The sequence below is a fragment of the Panthera uncia genome, chromosome A2 (genome assembly GCF_023721935.1).
Source record: "Panthera uncia isolate 11264 chromosome A2, Puncia_PCG_1.0, whole genome shotgun sequence".
Taxonomy (NCBI): Eukaryota; Metazoa; Chordata; class Mammalia; order Carnivora; family Felidae; genus Panthera; species Panthera uncia.
Window position 1 is genome coordinate 144,980,877 of NC_064816.1, and position 18,953 is coordinate 144,999,829.

The window sequence follows — 18,953 nt, forward strand, 5'->3', positions numbered from 1 at the left end:
TGTATGTGAATTATTATATTATTATTCATATTAATTAGTTGTATTATTACCATATTATATGCTATTTTATATTACTATTTGTATTAATTATTACCATTTTATGTTACTATTTTATTTTATTTGTTCATGTGTTTCTTTAACCCACCAAATTAAGAGCAACTCTAGATTAAAAACTACACCTTACCTACTTTTATTTCCCCAAAGACCAGTACACAATGTTGAATAAACGAATAATGAATAAACAGCTACTTCAATTCATATGTATGTACCAAGGTAGATTTTGCTCAGTTCGCTAAGATATTTATAGGGAGGCGGAAATGTTAGTGACCTTCATGGTGTTCTCCAAATACTGACACCACCATATCTTCCTTGGGCCTCCCTCACTACCTTGAGCCCCTGGACTTTTGACTCCCTATCTTTTTCCCTAGAGATACAAAAAAAAAAAAAAAAAAAAAAAACCTCATGTATTTCTCTAGTTATTAAGGATACTTATACTTCTACCTCCTATAATTTTGATCATTATGCTTAAGTTGTATCATGGAGCCAAATGACAATATGCTAAGAATCAAGTCCCTTTAGTTGGCGTGTTTAATGCTCAAACTCCTAATAATGCTTGCAACTAACATTTGCATTGTAAGACCTGGTAATTGTCAAATTACCGGGTTTATACCAAACCTTAAAGAGTGCAGCAGTGAACAAACTATATGATCAAAAGTTTCTCTTATGAAAGGCCAAGTCTGTTGTCCAGAGGAGTGAACTTCTTCAGTTAATCCAGGAGAATAGGCAGAAGTAGGCGAGGGGTAGAGCCAACCTCAGGCTAGCATTTGTCAACACTCCTTTTGAAATAAAGAGTGTTTAACATACAAAGTGAGTCTCAGGTTTAGACTCTAAATAGTGGATTGTTTTCTAGTATTGGGAGGTAGTGATGAACCAAGAAAAAAAGAGGAAGACATATATTAGAATCCATTTAACCAAGATATGTGGGGTTAGTTTTATTTTCAGTGAAGTGGGGCCTTTTTTATGTTTTTATAAATACATACACCTTAAAAAGTATGATTTTAGAAGGAGGAGGAGGAGGATTTATAAATAACCATTAGTAAAAACTCTAGATTAAGATTCAGATTAATTCAGTAAACATTGACTATGATACAACACATTCTACAGTAGGCATCAAGTTTCTTGATTATAAAAGTAAGCCCTTTGGTTAATTCGTTCACATAAAATTTGTAATTAATAAAATCAATGAACTGGAATACCAGAAATACTGGAAGTACTGTAGAATAGCCTCAAAATTGTAACTTTTAATTTTTTTAATGTTTATTTATATTTGAGAGAGAGACAGAGACAGAGTGTGAGCTGGGGAGGGGCAGAGAGAGAGGGAGACACAGAATCCAAAGCAGGCTCCAGGCTCTGAGCTGTCAGCATAGAGCCTGACAGGGGGCTCCAACTCATGAACCATGAGATCATGACCTGAGCCAAAGTCGGATGCTTAACCGACTGAGCCACCCACGGACCCTGTGTATCTTTTAATTTTTAATTTAATTTCTAATTCTTACATCCACTGAGAAAGAGTCAGAAGGCAAGTTGGTTTTAAAGTTATCCTAAAAAGACACTGAATTCTAAAATACGTCGGAGAATCTCAGATTACATCAGCACTCTACCCTCCAATGTGTTTTAGAAAGCTGGATGCAGGGGCGCCTGAGTGTCTCAGTCAGTTAAGTGTCCCTTGATCTCAGCTCAGGTCATGATTTCACAGGTTTGTGAGATCGAGTCCTGCATCAGGCTCTGCACTGACAGCACGGAGCCTGCTTGGGATCCTCTCTCTCTCCCTCTCTCTCTGTCCCTCCTCCACTCATGAAGATGAGTGTACACACACTCCCTCTCAAAATAAATAAATGAAACATTTTTAAAAAGCTGGATGCATATTCCAGATCATTGGATCTCAAATTTAAAACATCCACTGTTTTTTGTATAACAGTATTATCTATTTTCTTTGTTGTCTTCATGAGGTCTTAAGATTAAAAAGCTTTCCAGACAGATCTTGGCTTTTAAATGAGAAAAATGGATATGATTTTTTTTTAATTAAAGGTTTTCACTGAAACACTTGCCTGCTTCTAGTCTATAAATTAATGAATTTTAAAAAAAGAGCTCTATTTGCTTTTCCTGCCTTGATCCTAATGATAGCTTGATTTCATTTTTTCAATAACTTCAAAGCAAAGTAACATGTTAAAGCTGAAAAGCTTGCACTTAGTCTATTTCTAATCTCCTGTGTCAAGCTGCCACCATAAAGGCATCCAAAAATTCTACAAAAGAACATTTATAATAAATTCAATGAATTCAACACGCGTAAGTGTTTAATTACGTTAGGTCTCCCAGGTGCAAGCAAGTGTAGCAACTGTAATCTATTGTCTTGGTCATTGGGGGCTGCTCTAACAGAACACCATAGACCGGATGGCTTAAACCAACAAACATTCATTTCTTGCAGTTCTGGAGGCTGGGAAGTCCAAATACCAAGGTGCTGGCAGATCCAGTATCTAGTGAGGGCCCGCTTCCTAATTTGCAGTTGGCCATTTTCTTGCTGTATCCTCACTTATTGAAGAGAGAGATAGAAAAAGCAATCTCTCTTGTGTCTCTTCTTATAAAGGCACTAATCCCACTCATGAAGACTTCACCTCCATGACCTTAATTGCCTCCCCAGAGCCCCACCTCCTAATACCATCACATTGGGGGTTAGGGTTTCAACAAACGAATTTTTCAGGGACACGAATATTCACTCCAACTCATCTATGTATCCAAATGAGGACTTTGAATCTCAGGGTTCATTCAGTCTTGTGACATGAAAAGCATTCCCTCCACTGAGGGAGGTGTTTCTCAGGTCCTCCCTTGGCTTGGGTAAAGTACTCCTCATGACGATTTCACCTCCCTTTGCTCTGACTTCGTTACCCATGAAGCAGTCTCTGGTGACTGGGAGGCTTGCTGACATCATGGCTTGGGGAATGGTGGGAATTTGAGAGCTCTCCAGGCACTGAAGAGGGAGGTCATCCGTTCTCTTAATTAACTGGCATTAATTAGCATTCTGATGTCCATGTGAGTGTCTTGTGAGTCTGGAAGCCCTCAGTCTTCCTGAGACCTGTCAACTTGAAGAACTCCCAAAACCGAGTTGCTGGTGCAGCAAAGCTTCTAGATCCTGTACTGCACTGAATATCTCAAAAAAAAAGACCACTCTGGAGAAGCCTCTAGGAGGACCAGCCCACAGGACTTATTGATGTAGCATCTCTATTCCATTGTTGTCCCTCTCTAACCCAGAGAGAGAAAAGCAAGCACTTGTTGAGTATCTCCTGTATGTTTGAGGCTGTATCAGGTGCCAGCAAGGTATTATGAAATATCCCTGCCCACAAAAAGATTATAATTTATTTGGTGAGAAAAGATCCCTGCCCCCAAAAGATTATTTGGTGAACAGTGAATAAATAAGCCTCTGTGTGTACATCCATCTATTTCTATCTATAGATCGGTATCATAATCATGTACTGGTTCGTGTGATCTGTTAATTACAAAATAGGACAGTACCTAACAAAGTGTCCTTCATATAATGTACATAGTAAACACTATACCCAAAGTATCCAAAACACATGATGAACTATTTCTCTAGCAGTAAGAACAAGTACATGCTTTACTCCAGGCCTAAACCACCACCCCCCGCCCCCGCAAAAAATCTGGATTTGATTCCAGCTGTAAAAGCCACGTGTAAATTTAATATCCAGATGCAGAAAGTGGACACCAGCAAATAAATTTATGGTTGTGGAAATATTTGGATACTTTGAACAAGAGTGATACACACAGAATTATGTGGCTTATGAACTAACACGCTTCCTTTGAAGATTTGACCTTTTCTCTTAAACTAGAATCCTTAGAGTCCTCATGATAGTTTTGTAATTTCCTTCCAGTTCAGTTGTATCTATGGACAACAAATTCTACATTCTAAAGCATATCACTATGGCCTAGATTCAATTTCCTTTGGGTAGAAATCATATCCTTCCTGTACATACTTCTTTCCTAGAATTATAGGGGTATATGTAACTATTTTCACTGAGACCAGAACCAGGGTTTTATAGACGTGTACCAGCAACCATTCAGTCAAGCAATTGTTGTTAGAACCGTATTTCCAAGCACTATTTCATTGTTTTTAAAGATGTGTTTCAACTTAACAGAAACCCATGGGGGAGGGGAAGGAAAAAAAAAAAAAAAGGTTAGAGTGGGAGAGAGCCAAAACATAAGAGACTCTTAAAAACTGAGAACAAACTGAGGGTTGATGGGAGGTGGGAGGGAGGGGAGGGTGGGTGATTGGTATTGAGGAGGGCACCTTTTGGGATGAGCACTGGGTGTTGTATGGAAACCAATTTGACAGTAAATTTCATATATTGGAAAAAAAATAAAGATGTGTTTCAAGCTGGAGGGCAGAGGGGGAGTTGGAGGCATGATCCCCTTAAGATAGAAACTTTTCTCTCCAGGAAAAAAGAATAGTCTAGCTGGTTAAAAAACCCAGACTTTAAAAAAAAAAAAAAAAAAGAGCTTAGAGAGCAGACCTAAATAATTGTTGCAAAAGAGTTTAAACAGAAATAGGGAGCCTCACAACAAGTTAGCCAGAGCGGCTGACTCATACATGACAACATAATTCTCTCAAAGGCACGCAAACAAGAGTAGGCTCAAATAGTCTCCTCTTTCCTCCTGAGATGGCAAAGTACAAAGAAAGAAAGTCACATGCAGGAAGACTTTATAGAGGTGAGGCTAGACACTGGTTCTTAAAGAATCACTAGAATTCAGGGAAGCAGAGGGAATTTTAAAAGACATTCTAGGCAAAAGAGAAGGAAGAGCCTTGTTGGGTAAAAGCAGAAAACTTCAGGAAATATCAGGCAAATAGTGGCAAATGCTAATCATCTTTTCACGGAACAAAAGTTCCCTTTATGATAAATGTTAGGGTACATTGCACTGATTGGAGATGTATGTTAAGTTGCCAGTGGGGATACAACCAGGGGTCAGGATATGCTTAAGGGAGAGAGTCAGCAATGGAATGCTGGGACTCAAGGACTGGCCTTGGGAAGGAGAGAATGCCCTCCTTTTAACTGAGTTGTAGTATCATGCCCTCCTTTTAACTGAGTCGTGGTTTAGACACAGATTCCAGAAAGTAGCTACTTCTAGGTGGAAAGGGACAGAATGCTATTCTCAAAAAGCACTCAGGGGTGCTAAGTTACTTTGAAGATTTTATTTCTAAGGGGGATGGTGAGTACATAGAATTTTCCTTATTCCTTTCAGTTTGTTGAAAAGATTTCAGAATAAAACATAATTTTAAAAAGGTACAGAGCGCTTATAGCTGTTACCCATGTATCTTCAATCATAATCTGCCTATGGGTGTCAATAGGATCACATTACTAATGATAAAATTTTTTAAAAGTTTTTTGAAGTTTTTACTTATTTTGAGAGAGAGAGAGAGAGAGAGAGAGCATGAACAGGGGAGGGGCAGAGAGGGAGAGAGAGAATCCCAAGCCAGCTCTGTGCCATCAGTGCAGAGCCCCATGTGGGGCTCGAACCCATGGATTGTGAGATCATGACCTGAGCCAAAATCAAGAGTCAGATGCTTAATCGACTGAGCCACCCAGGCACCCCACTAATGATATAATTCTTAATGCTACCTGCTTGTGCAGGATGACCACTCCACCACCAATTAAAAAAAAAAAAAAGTCCTCTCTGATTGTTTCTGGACATCTGTCTCACATAAGCTCACGAATGGTATACTCATCCACCCTGTGCAACCTCCCATGACTCCTTGCTGGCAGGCCCCTATTTCAGTGAGGCCCTGGCCCCCACTCTGCATGAAGGCATTTGCAGAACCCTCCACTGTCACTGCCCTGGGGCCCGCCCTGAGACCCTGGGCCTCTGTGTCAAAGGCACCGTCTGGTGTCCTTATGCTCCAAACTTCAAGGTACCAAAGTGGCCTTGTATTCCTTTCAGTCCTCCAGAATTCTAGAACCATGCTGTGCTCTGGACAGAAGTAGGGGTGCTGACCCTATCCTCTGCTCTGTTACCCTTTGTCACTCAGGCACCAAAGCTTGGCCTAGACTCAGCAAACACCTTGTGGAAACAGTTTCAGCTTCCCTGCAGCCCACCTTTCCTCGGGGCACAGACCTGGGGCAACAGGGTTGGGTTCAGGCATGTGATAGCAAACAACTCCCCAGACCTCCCTGCGATTCTCCCCCACCCAGACCCGCTTTACCACTCAGCCATACCCAGATGCATCTCAATTCCAACGGTGGGCACCATGAAACTTAAGGCCAGGCCACCATTCACATCACTTATCCTTCCATCTTGACTCAACTACAGAAAAAAATAAATCCACTTGGTCAAAGTAGTTCTTTGCTCATTATGAAGCCACGTGCACGAATTCATTTATGCGGCACATATTACAGAAGCCCTGCTCTCTGCCAAGCACTGTGATAACTGGAACAAGGGGAGAGTCAAAAAGATGGTTGGGCACAGTACTTCTCCTCAAGGAGCTCACAGCCTAGCAAGGGGAGAAGGAAATCTAGAAACCCACCGTTAGTGCAATCTAGAACCTTGAACTTCATGTTGCCTCAAATAGATAGACTTCCCAGGTACTGAAATTCAGGGAGGTGCTCTTTGAAAGATCTTTTTCTCCCTTCTTGAAATCAGGTTATGTGTTCCTCATTTACTAAGACCTTCAACAAGAAAAATACAATACAGAATGTCCTGAAAGAGTTGAAAAATGGGCCTCTGAAAACAGTATGAAGCTTTCTATGTTAAGGTCAAATAAATTTTTTTTTAACATTTATTTATTCTTTTTGAGACAGAGAGAGACAGAGCATGAACGGGGGAGGGGCAGAGGGAGAGGGAAACACAGAATCGGAAGCAGGCTCCAGGCTCTGAGCCATCAGCCCAGAGCCTGACGTGGGGCTCGAACTCACGAACCGCGAGATCGTGACCTGAGCTGAAGTCGGACGCTCAACCGACTGAGCCACCCAGGCGCCCCTGTTAAGGTCAAATAATAACAACAAAACTAGCTTTACAATAAATGCTGGATATAGACTGACAAAGCAACAGATCTGGAGAGGAAGAAAAACAATCCTGGATTTAGCACAGAAATGAATGAATGATCTCTGTAAGAGATGCTATTATCAATGTGAAAACGATGTTCAAGACGTGTTAACAGGAACGTGGCAGGCAGCACTGGGCCTTCATCCAGGCACATTCAGACTTGGTCAAGCCTTTATTATGTCCAATTTTGGTTTCCCGCTTGAAGAGTTGTTATGTTTCAGGCTGATATTAAAAGAATGGAAAATAGGCACTGGCACGTAGCCTAGAAAAGATGAGGCTAAAGCATGATTTAGTACCTGTGGCCCTGATAGAGATAAGTGGGTTTCTATTTTGGCAACAGGAAGTACAGTTCAGTAACAGAATAAATTGAGCATAAGTGTGATTAAATACTGGGGCCTTGATCACAGGATGCCATCTTTGAAGCATAGTACTTTAGCCCCACTGCCTTCAGAGTGCCGTTCACTTTCTATCTTGTATCACAGTGTTTGTATACATACCTTACCTCCCTCTGAGTCTGACCTCCTCATCTTTGGATCCCCCACAGCATTTCCCTGGGTGACTGGCTTGTAGTAAAAATTGAAATAGTGTTAAGTGAGAAGGGGCGAGGCAGGAACATGTTGGGACAAAACTACATGGCTGCCATTGTGAGAGATAAGAGAATGTAACACACACGATACTGTACAAGCCTACGGACAGATCACACCAAGAATAGTTCAGAGAATTGTGTCAGCAAAGGCCACAAGGATACTAGTTAAGGACAGTGAGTTGCACGGGAAGGGTAGGGTGAGGGTAAAGGATGACTTTCCAGAACAGTCCATTCATTCCTCCACCCCCACCCAGCCCACCATGGATCCCTAGAGGAAAACACAGCAGGAACTAGGAAGACATTAGCAAAGATGCAGTGAGGCAGGAGAATCAAGGAAAAGGCATTACTGGAAGGTAGAAAGAAGAATAAAGAGAGAAGAGGAGTCTGTAATTTCTGTGATGGGACATGGATAAAGGGAGGAGTATTTCATGGGAAGTTTTCTTAGGAGGACCCATTAAAATGCAAGATCACAGGACAATGCAAAGCAATATCATTCAAGTGAACATGTTCGATGCCATGAGGGTAGTGAGATGCCATCAGCCGTGGAGGGAAGAATACAAGGGGCCCATGGAAAGAAGGAAATAGGATCTGCCTGCTGATATGTAGTTAACCCCTTCACTTCCATTCCTATCCAACATACCCCACCCCATTTTTCTTTTTTGAGACAGTGAGAGAGAGGGAAAGGGGCAGAGAGAGAGAATCTCAAGCAGCCTGTCAGCTGTCAGCACAGAGCCCAACACAGGCCTTGAACTCATGAACCCGTGAGATCATGACCTGAGCCGAAATCAAGAGTTGGATGCTTAATCGACTGCACAACCCAGGAACCCCATTCCTATCAACCCCTTGATAAGCAGCCATCTAGGCAAGATATTTTGCCTCATTCTAAGAGTATGGAGTCTAGGAATTTCTTTATAAGAGAGTATTTTTCAAGAGGCTTTTTAAAAATCCCTTTTAAATTATTGAACTGTTGTCTCAAGGGAGTAGATTTCTTTGGGGTTTGAGTTTCTGTAGGAAATAAGTGGCTGTGTGTGTGTGTGTGTGTGTCTGTGTGTGTGTGTGTGTGTGTCTGTGTGTGTGTCTGTGTGTGTGTGTCTAAAGTGCATTAGGGCAGGACACAGGCACTTCCCACATACCTCACTTTTCCCCAGGGAATTGTTCCAAGGTAGAAGCTGTTCTCAAACAACCATTGCAGACTGTAAAGTCTGGAACAGATCATGTGGTCCAGTCTCCTACCTCCATGAAGTTAAGTTATTTTTTTAAATCATATTTTATTAATAAAGGACCACCCTGTGGTAGGAGCTATTCCTTTCTATTGCACTGACCTCCCTCAAACCTTTGATAAAAAATTAAATAAAGTATCCAGAAAAGGAGGATGCTATGAGTAATTTGAGACTAGCCCAGGCTTCCATTTTCCTTAGTAAAATAGTCCTGAAATGTCACATGTGTGACACCCACTGTCTTGCTGACATATGCATGACTGCCTCCATCCTTTGTGGTGCCGGTGAATGATCATTAATCCAGTTCTCAGAGACCAGTTCTGGAAGCAGGGCTCTCAGTACCCATGTCTGTGCTACACAGTGAGAGCACATTAGCCTTTGGTGTGTTCTTCCTAATTCCTCTCATCTTGCCTCTGCAGCCCCAGCTAGCCAGACCCCCAGAGGGCTACATGGAAATTGTTGTCTACTCCAGCCTTGCCCTCAGCTCACGATTCACTTCTCTCCCTGCCTGTCAAATGCATCCAGACTCCCTTTCGTTGGCCCTTGTGCTCTTCCTATTTCCCACCCGTATTTGACCCAGGTCCAAAACTCCCTTCTCTCTTCACTATTGCCGTGTCGGTGCACTACTTAAGTAGCACAAGTTGGGACACCTGCTAGTTGTACTATCACAGGCTAAAGACAGACAGCTACTCCCCAAATACATTTCATTAGTAACAAGGTGCCAACAAAGAGTGTGAATGATTTACCTATTATCTTTAGGGCTAGGAAAAGAGCTTGGTGGATATCCTTTATACAGCTCACCACTAGCATACTTTTAGTACGTGAATGTCAGCGTGTTAGTGGAAGATTACCAAATTCTTGCTCTCCCCCATGGAAGGTAAGGTGCGCGTGTGCGCGCCTGCGTGTGTGTGTGTGTGTGTGTGTGTGAGATGAAAGAGATAGAGAGAGATAAGACTGATCTGGAAAAATAATAGAATTTTTTCCAAGCTACTCCATTTTATGAGCTCGTTCCAAATACAGCCAAACTATGCTTGCCACCTTAAGATTGGAGTGTATTGGGAGGAAGGGGAAATCAGGAGCTGAAATGAATTCCCAAGGTCAAATGAGGCCCATAAGCAAATGCATTTATTAATTATCTATCACTGCTGTAACAAATAACGACAAGCTCAGTGACTTCAAATAGCACACGCTGATTATGTACCATGCTAAAGCTTCCAAGTCCCAACACACGTTCAAGGGGCCAAAATCGAGGTGCGGGCAGGGCATCATCCTTCTGAAGGCTCTAGGGGAGAACCCATTTCCTTGCCTTGCTGGCTTCTAGAGGCTGCCCTCAATCTTGGCCTCTTGGCCCCCTTCCTCCCATCCTCAGTGCCAGCAATGTCACATCTCTCTGGCCATTCCACTGTAGTCACCTCTCTCTCTGACCACAGCCAGAGAGGGCTCTCCAACTTTAAAGACCCATACAATTAGATTGAACACACATCTGGAGAATCCAGGATCATCTCCCTATATCAATGCCTGTAACTTAATTAAGCCACAAAGTTCCTTTTGCATATTGCACATATTCATAAATTATAGAGATTAGGACATGGATATCTTTGGGAGGAGTATCATTCTGCCCGCCACAGCAGAACACTGAGCTTGGTGAAGGGAAAAAAAAATCAATGTGCAAAATTTGGTAGAAGGGAGCATAGCAAAATGCCCCGATACATGTTTCTATCTCAGCTCTGGAGCCATAAACTCAAGCCAGGTCAGTGAGAATTCTGTTGAGGCAGACATAGCTCTATTTTTATGAGTGTCTCATGAATTTTATATAGTCAGCATATGTTGAGTGACAATATACATAATCAGAGAGATGTTTAAATGTGTATATGTCATGATATATGGAGATAGTTAACTTTGAAATTCATTAAACTGCATTTACTCTATAAACTCTGACTTTGATGACAGCATAGTATTTAAGCAGGAAAACAACCAAAATTTTCTAGTTGCTTGAAATGACAAGAGCATTTAACCTATCTGAATGAAACTTCTCTAAGTTGAGTACAAAGGTCAATGATGTGGCTCTGCTCCCTGACATTGGCGAACTGTTCAAACGCTCTGTGCTTCTGCGCCCTTGTTTGTGACACAAAGCTGTAGCTCTCAAAAGATGTTTTTCGTTCTGTGAAGGGGGCTCTCAGTGTGTGGAGTTGATGGCTTCTCCTGCTATTTACCAAAAGACTCATCTCAACCTTCTGTTGTGAGAACTGAGTTGTTCTACTCATTTGACAGAAAGTCCTATGCATCCGCGTTCCGCAGCACCAATCTGATCTTTGCCTGTTAGCGATGAAGAAACGTATTCATAACTCAGGCCCAGAGGGAATGTCGTCTCCAGATAGAATCAACAACCACCCCCTCCTCAGGGACTGGAATTTGGTTGCTTCCCAAGCTGTTGCTGACCAGGCTCCCTTGCCTGGTTTGGCTGATGAGATCACCACACCAGAGTGTGATGGGTGCAGACCAGGCAGACTGTTGCAACATGTTCCTAGGCAGGCTGTTGCCCTCATTTTCCCGAGGGGCGTGAGCGCCAAACACCCCGTATAACCCAGCAGATCACTGATAGAGCCGCCTCTCTTCCCTTTGCCTTTGGTTTGCATTTTTATATCATGCATCCATCTTTCCCTGGATAAAAGGGCTAAGAGGAGTTTCTCAGATTTGATTTCTCAGTGGGAACTGTTTGCTTTGGAAAGCACCTACACCAATGCTAATTGAGAACAGAGCTCAGAATGAGGGCCTGAGAACTGCACCCATGTGAACTTTTTGGTGGGCTGATTTCTGTTGATCTCTTCAGAGTGAGATTCGGCACGCAAGTGATCCCATGATCAACTGTTTTCCAAAAGGCTGAGCACATGGATCACTGTCTTTTCCTTTGACTAGTTCTCTACCTTGGAATAATTGTAATTAATCATATAAAGTCTTCATGGAAGCTACTGAGAATCCTGGCCCCTAGTACCCACTAATAACAGTCTGGAAATCTCGAAGCAATCTTCACCCTTTACAGTCTAAACATGATGGGCCTCTATTAGAGAGATTACAGTAAAAAATAACAATCAGCTCTCTGATGATCCTATGCGGAGGGAAAGGGTGGGGAGGAGTAGATTTGGCTGAGGACAAGCCCAGACTTTCGTCACAGGGACAGACCAAAGTGTTAACACAAAGGGAGAACACCGGAGCATCCTGCACACTGCATTTCAGCCACAGAAAACATGGCACCTCCGGGGGCCCGGCCCACGCCCTGACTGCCAGGAGAGTCTCAGCACCTCCAGCAACCCGCCACCCCTTCCAGCTACAGACATGCTCGGGGGATCCGGATTGCAGGGAAGACGCAGCCTGGCCGCGCTCTCCCAGTGAGTGCTCACTTTGCCTCTTCGCTTTAAATTTTTCTTTTTTCTTTCTTTTTACAAAGGAATTGTTGTTATAAAAGAGAGAAGAGAAAAGAAAAAAATTTAATTGTGCGAGAGGGAGGGGAGAGGAGAAATCAGGAGGCAAAGGGAGGCAGGCAGTGTGTAAATTTCAGACCTGTATGAAACTTTCTGGTCTAAACTTTGTGGTTGTTCGATTGGTTTTCCTCGTTTCCATTTCTATGGTGGTTTGTAGACCATTTCTAAGGGTTATACCTAGGCACAGGGTTTCTCTACTGCAAATACTGATCCACAAAGTATTGTGTTTCTGAAGATCTGCTGTTAATTTAGACCTGAGCCCTTTGCTCAGAATGATCCATTTGCAGGAATCAGAGATCTTGGCTAAAGCACACATTGCCCAATCCTTAAAGTCAACAGCCCAAAGCCCTTAATATACTGACCATCTGACTGTGACCGAACAAGATTGAGAGCACATGCAATTGATCAGGGAATTGTTCAGATAACAGGCTCCAAGGTTTAGAATCATGAAACTGTGGAATGTTAAAGCTAGAAGGGGCCTCTAGGATTGTTTGCTGCGATGTTCTCATTCTATAGACAAGGAGACGAAACCCAGAGGGGTAACTCAACTTACCCAAAGCCAGACAACAGTCAGTAACGAAGCCAGTGCCTTTGTACTGCAGGCAAGAGCTCTTTTCACGCTGGTGTTTATGAGGTTTGGAAAACTTATTGGGTCTTGGGAAAAGGTACCACACAAGAGTAAGAATACCAAATGGCCTTTCGGTAAATCTTTCCCATTTTTGAGAGTTTTGGCACCGATTCAGCATGACAATTGTTGTTCCAGTTGTTCCAGCGTTTGTGCAACAGTTAATCAAATAAACAGAGGAACTCAATGGGGTCCCGAAAATGAGACCTACCTCCAGTACATTAGCAGATATCTTGGATCACCCCTTTCGATAAGTGCGATCTCTCAAGTGTGAGAGCTCAAAGGGGTTTTAGAGGTTATCTCCACAGGCCAGTGGTTATCAAACGAGTTGCTTTAGGTTTTTGTTTTGTTTTTGTTTTTGTTTTAAGCAAATTTAACGCTACAAGGAATTCTGTTAAGTACAAGAGATGTTCTGGTTGAATAGGTAGTTTAGGACCTAGACCCCTCCCCTACTGCACTCCCAAATCACACCCCATTGCTTACCTCCACTCCACTCCCTATCTCTTCTCCACCCCACGCCACTCTGCCCACTCCACCAAAACTTCCTTGGAATTCTGGATCTCCATGGAACAGTTCAGAAGCCACTGGTCTTTTTTAATGCCGTTATTTCAGAGGAGGACACTGAGGCACATAATAGTGAAGGGTCTGCCCAGTGTTACACAGCTGGTCAACAGGGCCTGGAATGCTGGAAAAAAGCCCAATCTGTGTGCGTGCACACACACCAGTGTCCTGTGTGTCTCTCTCTCAACTCTCAGTTCTGAGTTGTCCGAGTTTTCCTGCTCCATCATGCCTGTGGTTCTATCAATTTACTTCTCCATGTCTCTCTCACCCTTCACTCACTCTATCATTTCCTGAACTTCAACAGTTATTGCCTCTCACCTGGACAATTATAATTGCCTCCTATCTGGTCCTGGCCTCAGTCTCTCTCCCCTTTCTCATCCTGTCCCTCCCCCCACCACCTTTGAGAAGGGGACCCACTCTCCTTAATGTGGCATTCAAAATTCTCTATAATCTGCCTTCAGTATTCCTTTCCATTCCGACCTGTCCCTGCTGCAGCTGAATTGGATCACGTGCTATTCCCCAAATTCATCATGTGCAGGCCACCTCCATGCCTTGGCTCACTCTGTCCCCTACACAGGAACACCTGCATGTACCTCGGTCACCTCATTTGGAATAAAGGCATTAAACCAGATCAGTGGCTCCTGAACTATTCCATGGAAACCTGGGATTCCAGAGACGTTTTGGAGTGGGTAGGCTGGGGTGGGGTGGAGAAGGGGGCGGCCTACCACATCTGCTTCTGGCTTCCCTCCTGTCCTTCAAGGCCCCAGTCAAATTTCACCTTCCTCCGCAAACCTTCCTCAGTTCCTGTCTCTCTCTGCACTAATAAATTGTGTCCAGCCCTATGTTATTAGCCTCGTACTTTCAAGTTAGTAGTGGGCATGCCTGTGCTGTCTCCAAGAGATGGCAATTCACCTGCAGGCCAGAACTATTTTGAATCTTTGAATCTTCAGTTTCCAGCTTGGGGCTAATGCCAAAAAAAAAAAAAAAAAAAAAAAAAAATTCTTTGAATTTCTTATTATTAGATAAACCAAACTCAGTTCATCCACGTTCACACTTTTCATTGGAGTCATTTGAACATACGAAATTTCAGCACTTTTTGCTTTGGAAGAAGTATTAGGTTAAATGTCCAAACAGATGCCCAACAAAATGATTTCTAAATTCCTCCGCATTTGCATCAGATAATTTATCTGAGTTTCATCGCCTACAAAGCAAGGTTGGCAGAATTTTTTTCTATGGGACACATTAAAATTCCTGAATGCCAGACCCTACACACAGCCATGTGATCTCCAGGCCAAGCGTGAATGGCCTTTCAGGTCTTTAGATTTCAAGGTGCTGTGTAATTTGTTTCTGGTAAGATTATTGAGAGATTCTGTCACTTGCAATCTGGTGTTTTCACCACTACTTTTCTCATCTCCCCGAAGCCCTCACTCATGAAGTCTCTTCCTTTAGTCAAAATTTCATGTTTCTTGTAAATATTCATGCTTTTAGTCCATTAAGAGTCATGTTTCTCATAAAGAAGTATGCTTTTATGTATCCTGACGATGAGAAAGTTTTGTTCTTGTGCCACATTCTGTAACAAATGTGGAAGGGTACCCAAAGTTTAAAACGGTGGAATCAAAGAAACATAGGGCATTATATAGGAAATGAGCTCTCACACTGTGCTGCCTCTCGCCTCCCTCCCAGCCCATCAGAAGTGGCTTCGCAGAGGCCAGTCCAGCTGCAGCAAGAGGAATGGGGTCAGGGGAGGTGCTTCTCTGCCATCTGGAGGCTAATTTGCTTCCTGGCATTCCTAACTGGAATGATGTGGATGCATTTTTCCCATGGAAACGCAGCTTTGCTTCTCAGTATTAGCTTCAGATACATCTCAGGCTTAAAAAGGTGGTTGTGGGCTGGCCTGGGATCCCAACTGCCATGTATAATGATGTTTGAAGTTCCAAAAACCAATTTGCAAATTAAGGTTTTGGAAACAAGCTTTTCATAAATGTAGACTGCTTGGATTCATTTCCAAGCCTAATTGAATTTTTAAGAGGAGCCTTTAAAAATCTGTAAACCTTACTCATTTCCATGCATTCATTCAACAAATATTCATTCAGGGTTTCCTATGCCAGTTAGTGCTGCCGGACTAAGCACTAAGAACGTAAAAAAGGACCAAACACAGGTTCTGGCTTCAAGATTATCTCGTCTTTTAACCTCCCGCCCACTTCAGGACAGCAGGGATCTTTTTTCCAGCCCCCCTGCCCCTCACAACACCCACATTCCCAGGTCCATTCGGGGCTCTGGCTGCCAGCAGAGCAGTCCAGCCGCCTGATCAGCTTAGCTGCATTCATGTTTTCCCTCGTTCCTTTTTTCCTCTGATCGTCTGAAAGAAATACAAGTTTCTTTTAAGTTACCCTTAAAATAAGTATAATACACTTAAGTTTGTGACTCAGTATCATACATTTATACCCACACATAAATGTATTTCAAACAAGTATTTTACAAAACAGTGCCCACTCTTACTATGTACAGTACCCTTGGATATTTCTCTTTTCTTTTCTTTTATTTTTCTAATGTTTATTTTTGAGAGAGAGAGAGACAGAGTGTGAGCAGGGGAGGGGCAGAGAGAGAGGGAGACACAGAATTCGAAGCAGGATCCAGGCTCTGAGCTCAAACTCGGGAACTGTGAGATCATGACCTGAGCCTAAGTCGGACACTTAACCAACTGAGCCACCCAGGCGCCCCTAATATTTCTCTTTTTTTAAAGTTGTACTACAGACTTCTCTTTTTTTTCAGCTTTTTGAGGTATAATTGACAAATACAATTGTAATGTATTTAAAGTGTACAGTGTGATGATTTGATATACATATACATATACATATACATATACATATACATATACATATACATTGTGAAAGATCCCCCCCACCATCAAGTGAATTAATATGTACATCACCTCCCATATTTACCTCTTTCTTTCTTTCTTTCTTTCTTTCTTTCTTTCTTTCTTTCATGAGGACACTCAAGTTCTACTCCCTCAGCAAATTTCAGTTATATAATACAGTATTATTCACTACAGTCACCATGTTATGCATTAGATCCTCAGACCTCATTCATCTTATAACTGAAAGTTTGTACCCTTTTACCAGCCTCTCCCTGTTTTCTCCAGCCCCCAACCCCTGGCAACCACCATTTTATTTTGACCTTTTGTTTTTCTTTTTAATTCTACATATAAGTGATTCCATACCATATTTGTTTTCCCCTGTCTGGTTTATTTCACTTAGCATAATGCCTTCCAGGTTCATCCATGTTGTTGCAAAGGGCAGGATTTCCTTCCTTTTTAAGGCCAAATAATATTCATTCATCTATCTATCTATCTATCTCACACTTTTCTTTATCTGTTCAACCATCAACAGACACCTAGGTTGTTTCCATCCCTTGGCTATTGTGAATAATGCTTCAGTGAACAATGGGAGTGCAAATACCTTTTCTCTCTTTTTTTTTTAAATATGAAATTTATTGTCAAATTGGTTTCCATATAACACCCAGTGCTCATCCCAACAGGTGCCCTCCTCAATGCCCATCACCCACTTTCCCCTCCCTCCCACCCCCCATCAACCCTCAGTTTATTCTCAGTTTTTAAGAGTCTCTTATGGTTTGACTCCCTCCTTCTCTAACTTTTTTTTCCCCTTCCCCTCCCCCATGGTCTTCTGTTAAGTTTCTCAGGATCCATATAAGAGTGAAAACATATGGTATCTATCTTTCTCTGTAGGACTTATTTCACTTAGCATAACACTCTCCAGTTCCATCCACATTGCTACAAAAGGCCATATTTCATTCTTTCTCATTGCCAAGTAGTATTCCATTGTGTATATAAACCACAATTTCTTTATCCATTCATCAGTCAATGGACATAGAGGCTCTTTCCATAATTTGGCTATTGTTGAAAGTGCTGCTATAAACATTGGGGTACAAGTGTCCCTGTGCATCAGCACTCCTGTATCCCTTGGGTAAATTCCTAGCAGTGCTATTGCTGGGTCATTGAGTAGATCTATTTTTAATTTTTTGAGGAACCTCCACACTGTTTTCCAGAGTGGCTACACCAGTTTGCATTCCCACCAACAGTGCGAGAGTCCTTTTCAAGATAGTTGATTTAGATTTCTGCCCTCTAATAGTTTCTCTACTTTTTAATTTCATTTAAAAATGCTGGTCATGACCCACTAAGTAGATTTCAGAAGCTGCAAATTGAGTCCCAAACTGAAGCTCGAAACCCACCAAACATATCACATGATCTTGATTCAACTGGCTGCCTTCAGAGCAGCTTGGGAAGCTCGGCTAGCCTAGTGACTACACCAGCCGGCCGCTGCAGGAGTCAGCCTGGAGGCTCAAGGAAAGGCTTTTTCAGATGGGAATCAGAGGGTCTGGGTTCTGGTCTAGCTCCTTCAGTGATCAGCACCATGATCTCAAAGAAGCCATGTCAGCTTGCTGCCACACGGCCATAAAATGGAGATGGTCAAGCTTGCTCTGTGTAACTTGCAAGGCCATCCGGTATAATGATGTGCGTTAAAGTGTACGGAAACTATTGAGTACAAAACAAATGCCAGTTATTGTTGAATAGTCTTATTTTTCCCAATTAAAATTTAATATCAGAGGAACAACTTGGAGGGACCATTTGTTCTTTATAGAGTCGGAAAAAAGATCCTTGCATGGGCTATAATATTATGCAACTTCATAAGTGAAAATCTCAGAGTGGCATTTGTTTGTGATGTTGTAACCAGGTTTGTATTTGGGAGTTCAGCTGGGTCATCCTCGCTCCTCTGCCGTTAAATACTTTTTCTGGTTACAATAGCAAGGAAGCAGCTAGGTGGTCAGTAGGCTTTTAACTCGTGAGCTTGTTTGTGCAGGAGTATGCTTTGCCTGATAGTATCGGCTCTAGCCTGCTGGATTTATAAACACTAATTTCTGCTGTTTTAAAGACTTTTTATTAAAAACTGGGGCGCCTGGGTGGCTCAATCAGTTAAGCGGCCGACTTCAGCTCAGGTCACGATCTCGCGGTCCGTGAGTTCGAGCCCCGCGTCGGGCTCTGGACTGATGGCTCAGAGCCTGGAGCCTGCTTCCGATTCTGTGTCTCCCTCTCTCTCTGCCCCTCCCCCGTTCATGCTCTGTCTCTCTCTGTCTCAAAAATAAATAAAATGTTAAAAAATAATAATAATAATAAATAAATAAATAAATAAAATAAAAAATAAAAACAACAGACATTCAGGGCACCTGGGTGGCTCAGTCGGTTAAACTTCTGACTTCAGCTCAGGTCATGATCTCACAGTTCGTGAGTTCAAGCCCCACATCAGGCTCCGTGCTGACAGCTCAGAGCCTGGAGCCTGCTTCAAATTCTGTTTCCCTCT

General features: G+C 42.4%; 1 protein-coding gene across 7 annotated transcripts in view; it reads left to right on the forward strand.

Annotated features, from left to right (window-relative positions):
* The window catches only part of CALD1 (caldesmon 1), a 188,467-nt gene that overhangs the window by 101,100 nt on the left and 68,414 nt on the right, over window positions 1-18,953 (forward strand). For 5 of the 7 annotated variants that reach the window (XM_049641877.1, XM_049641876.1, XM_049641878.1 and 2 more), the window contains one exon: window positions 12,083-12,296. The exons of the other annotated variants lie outside the window; for them this stretch is intronic. In XM_049641877.1, the coding sequence (XP_049497834.1) occupies window positions 12,083-12,296 (214 nt within the window). The remainder of the gene's footprint in view (window positions 1-12,082; window positions 12,297-18,953) is intronic. 7 annotated transcript variants of the gene reach the window in all.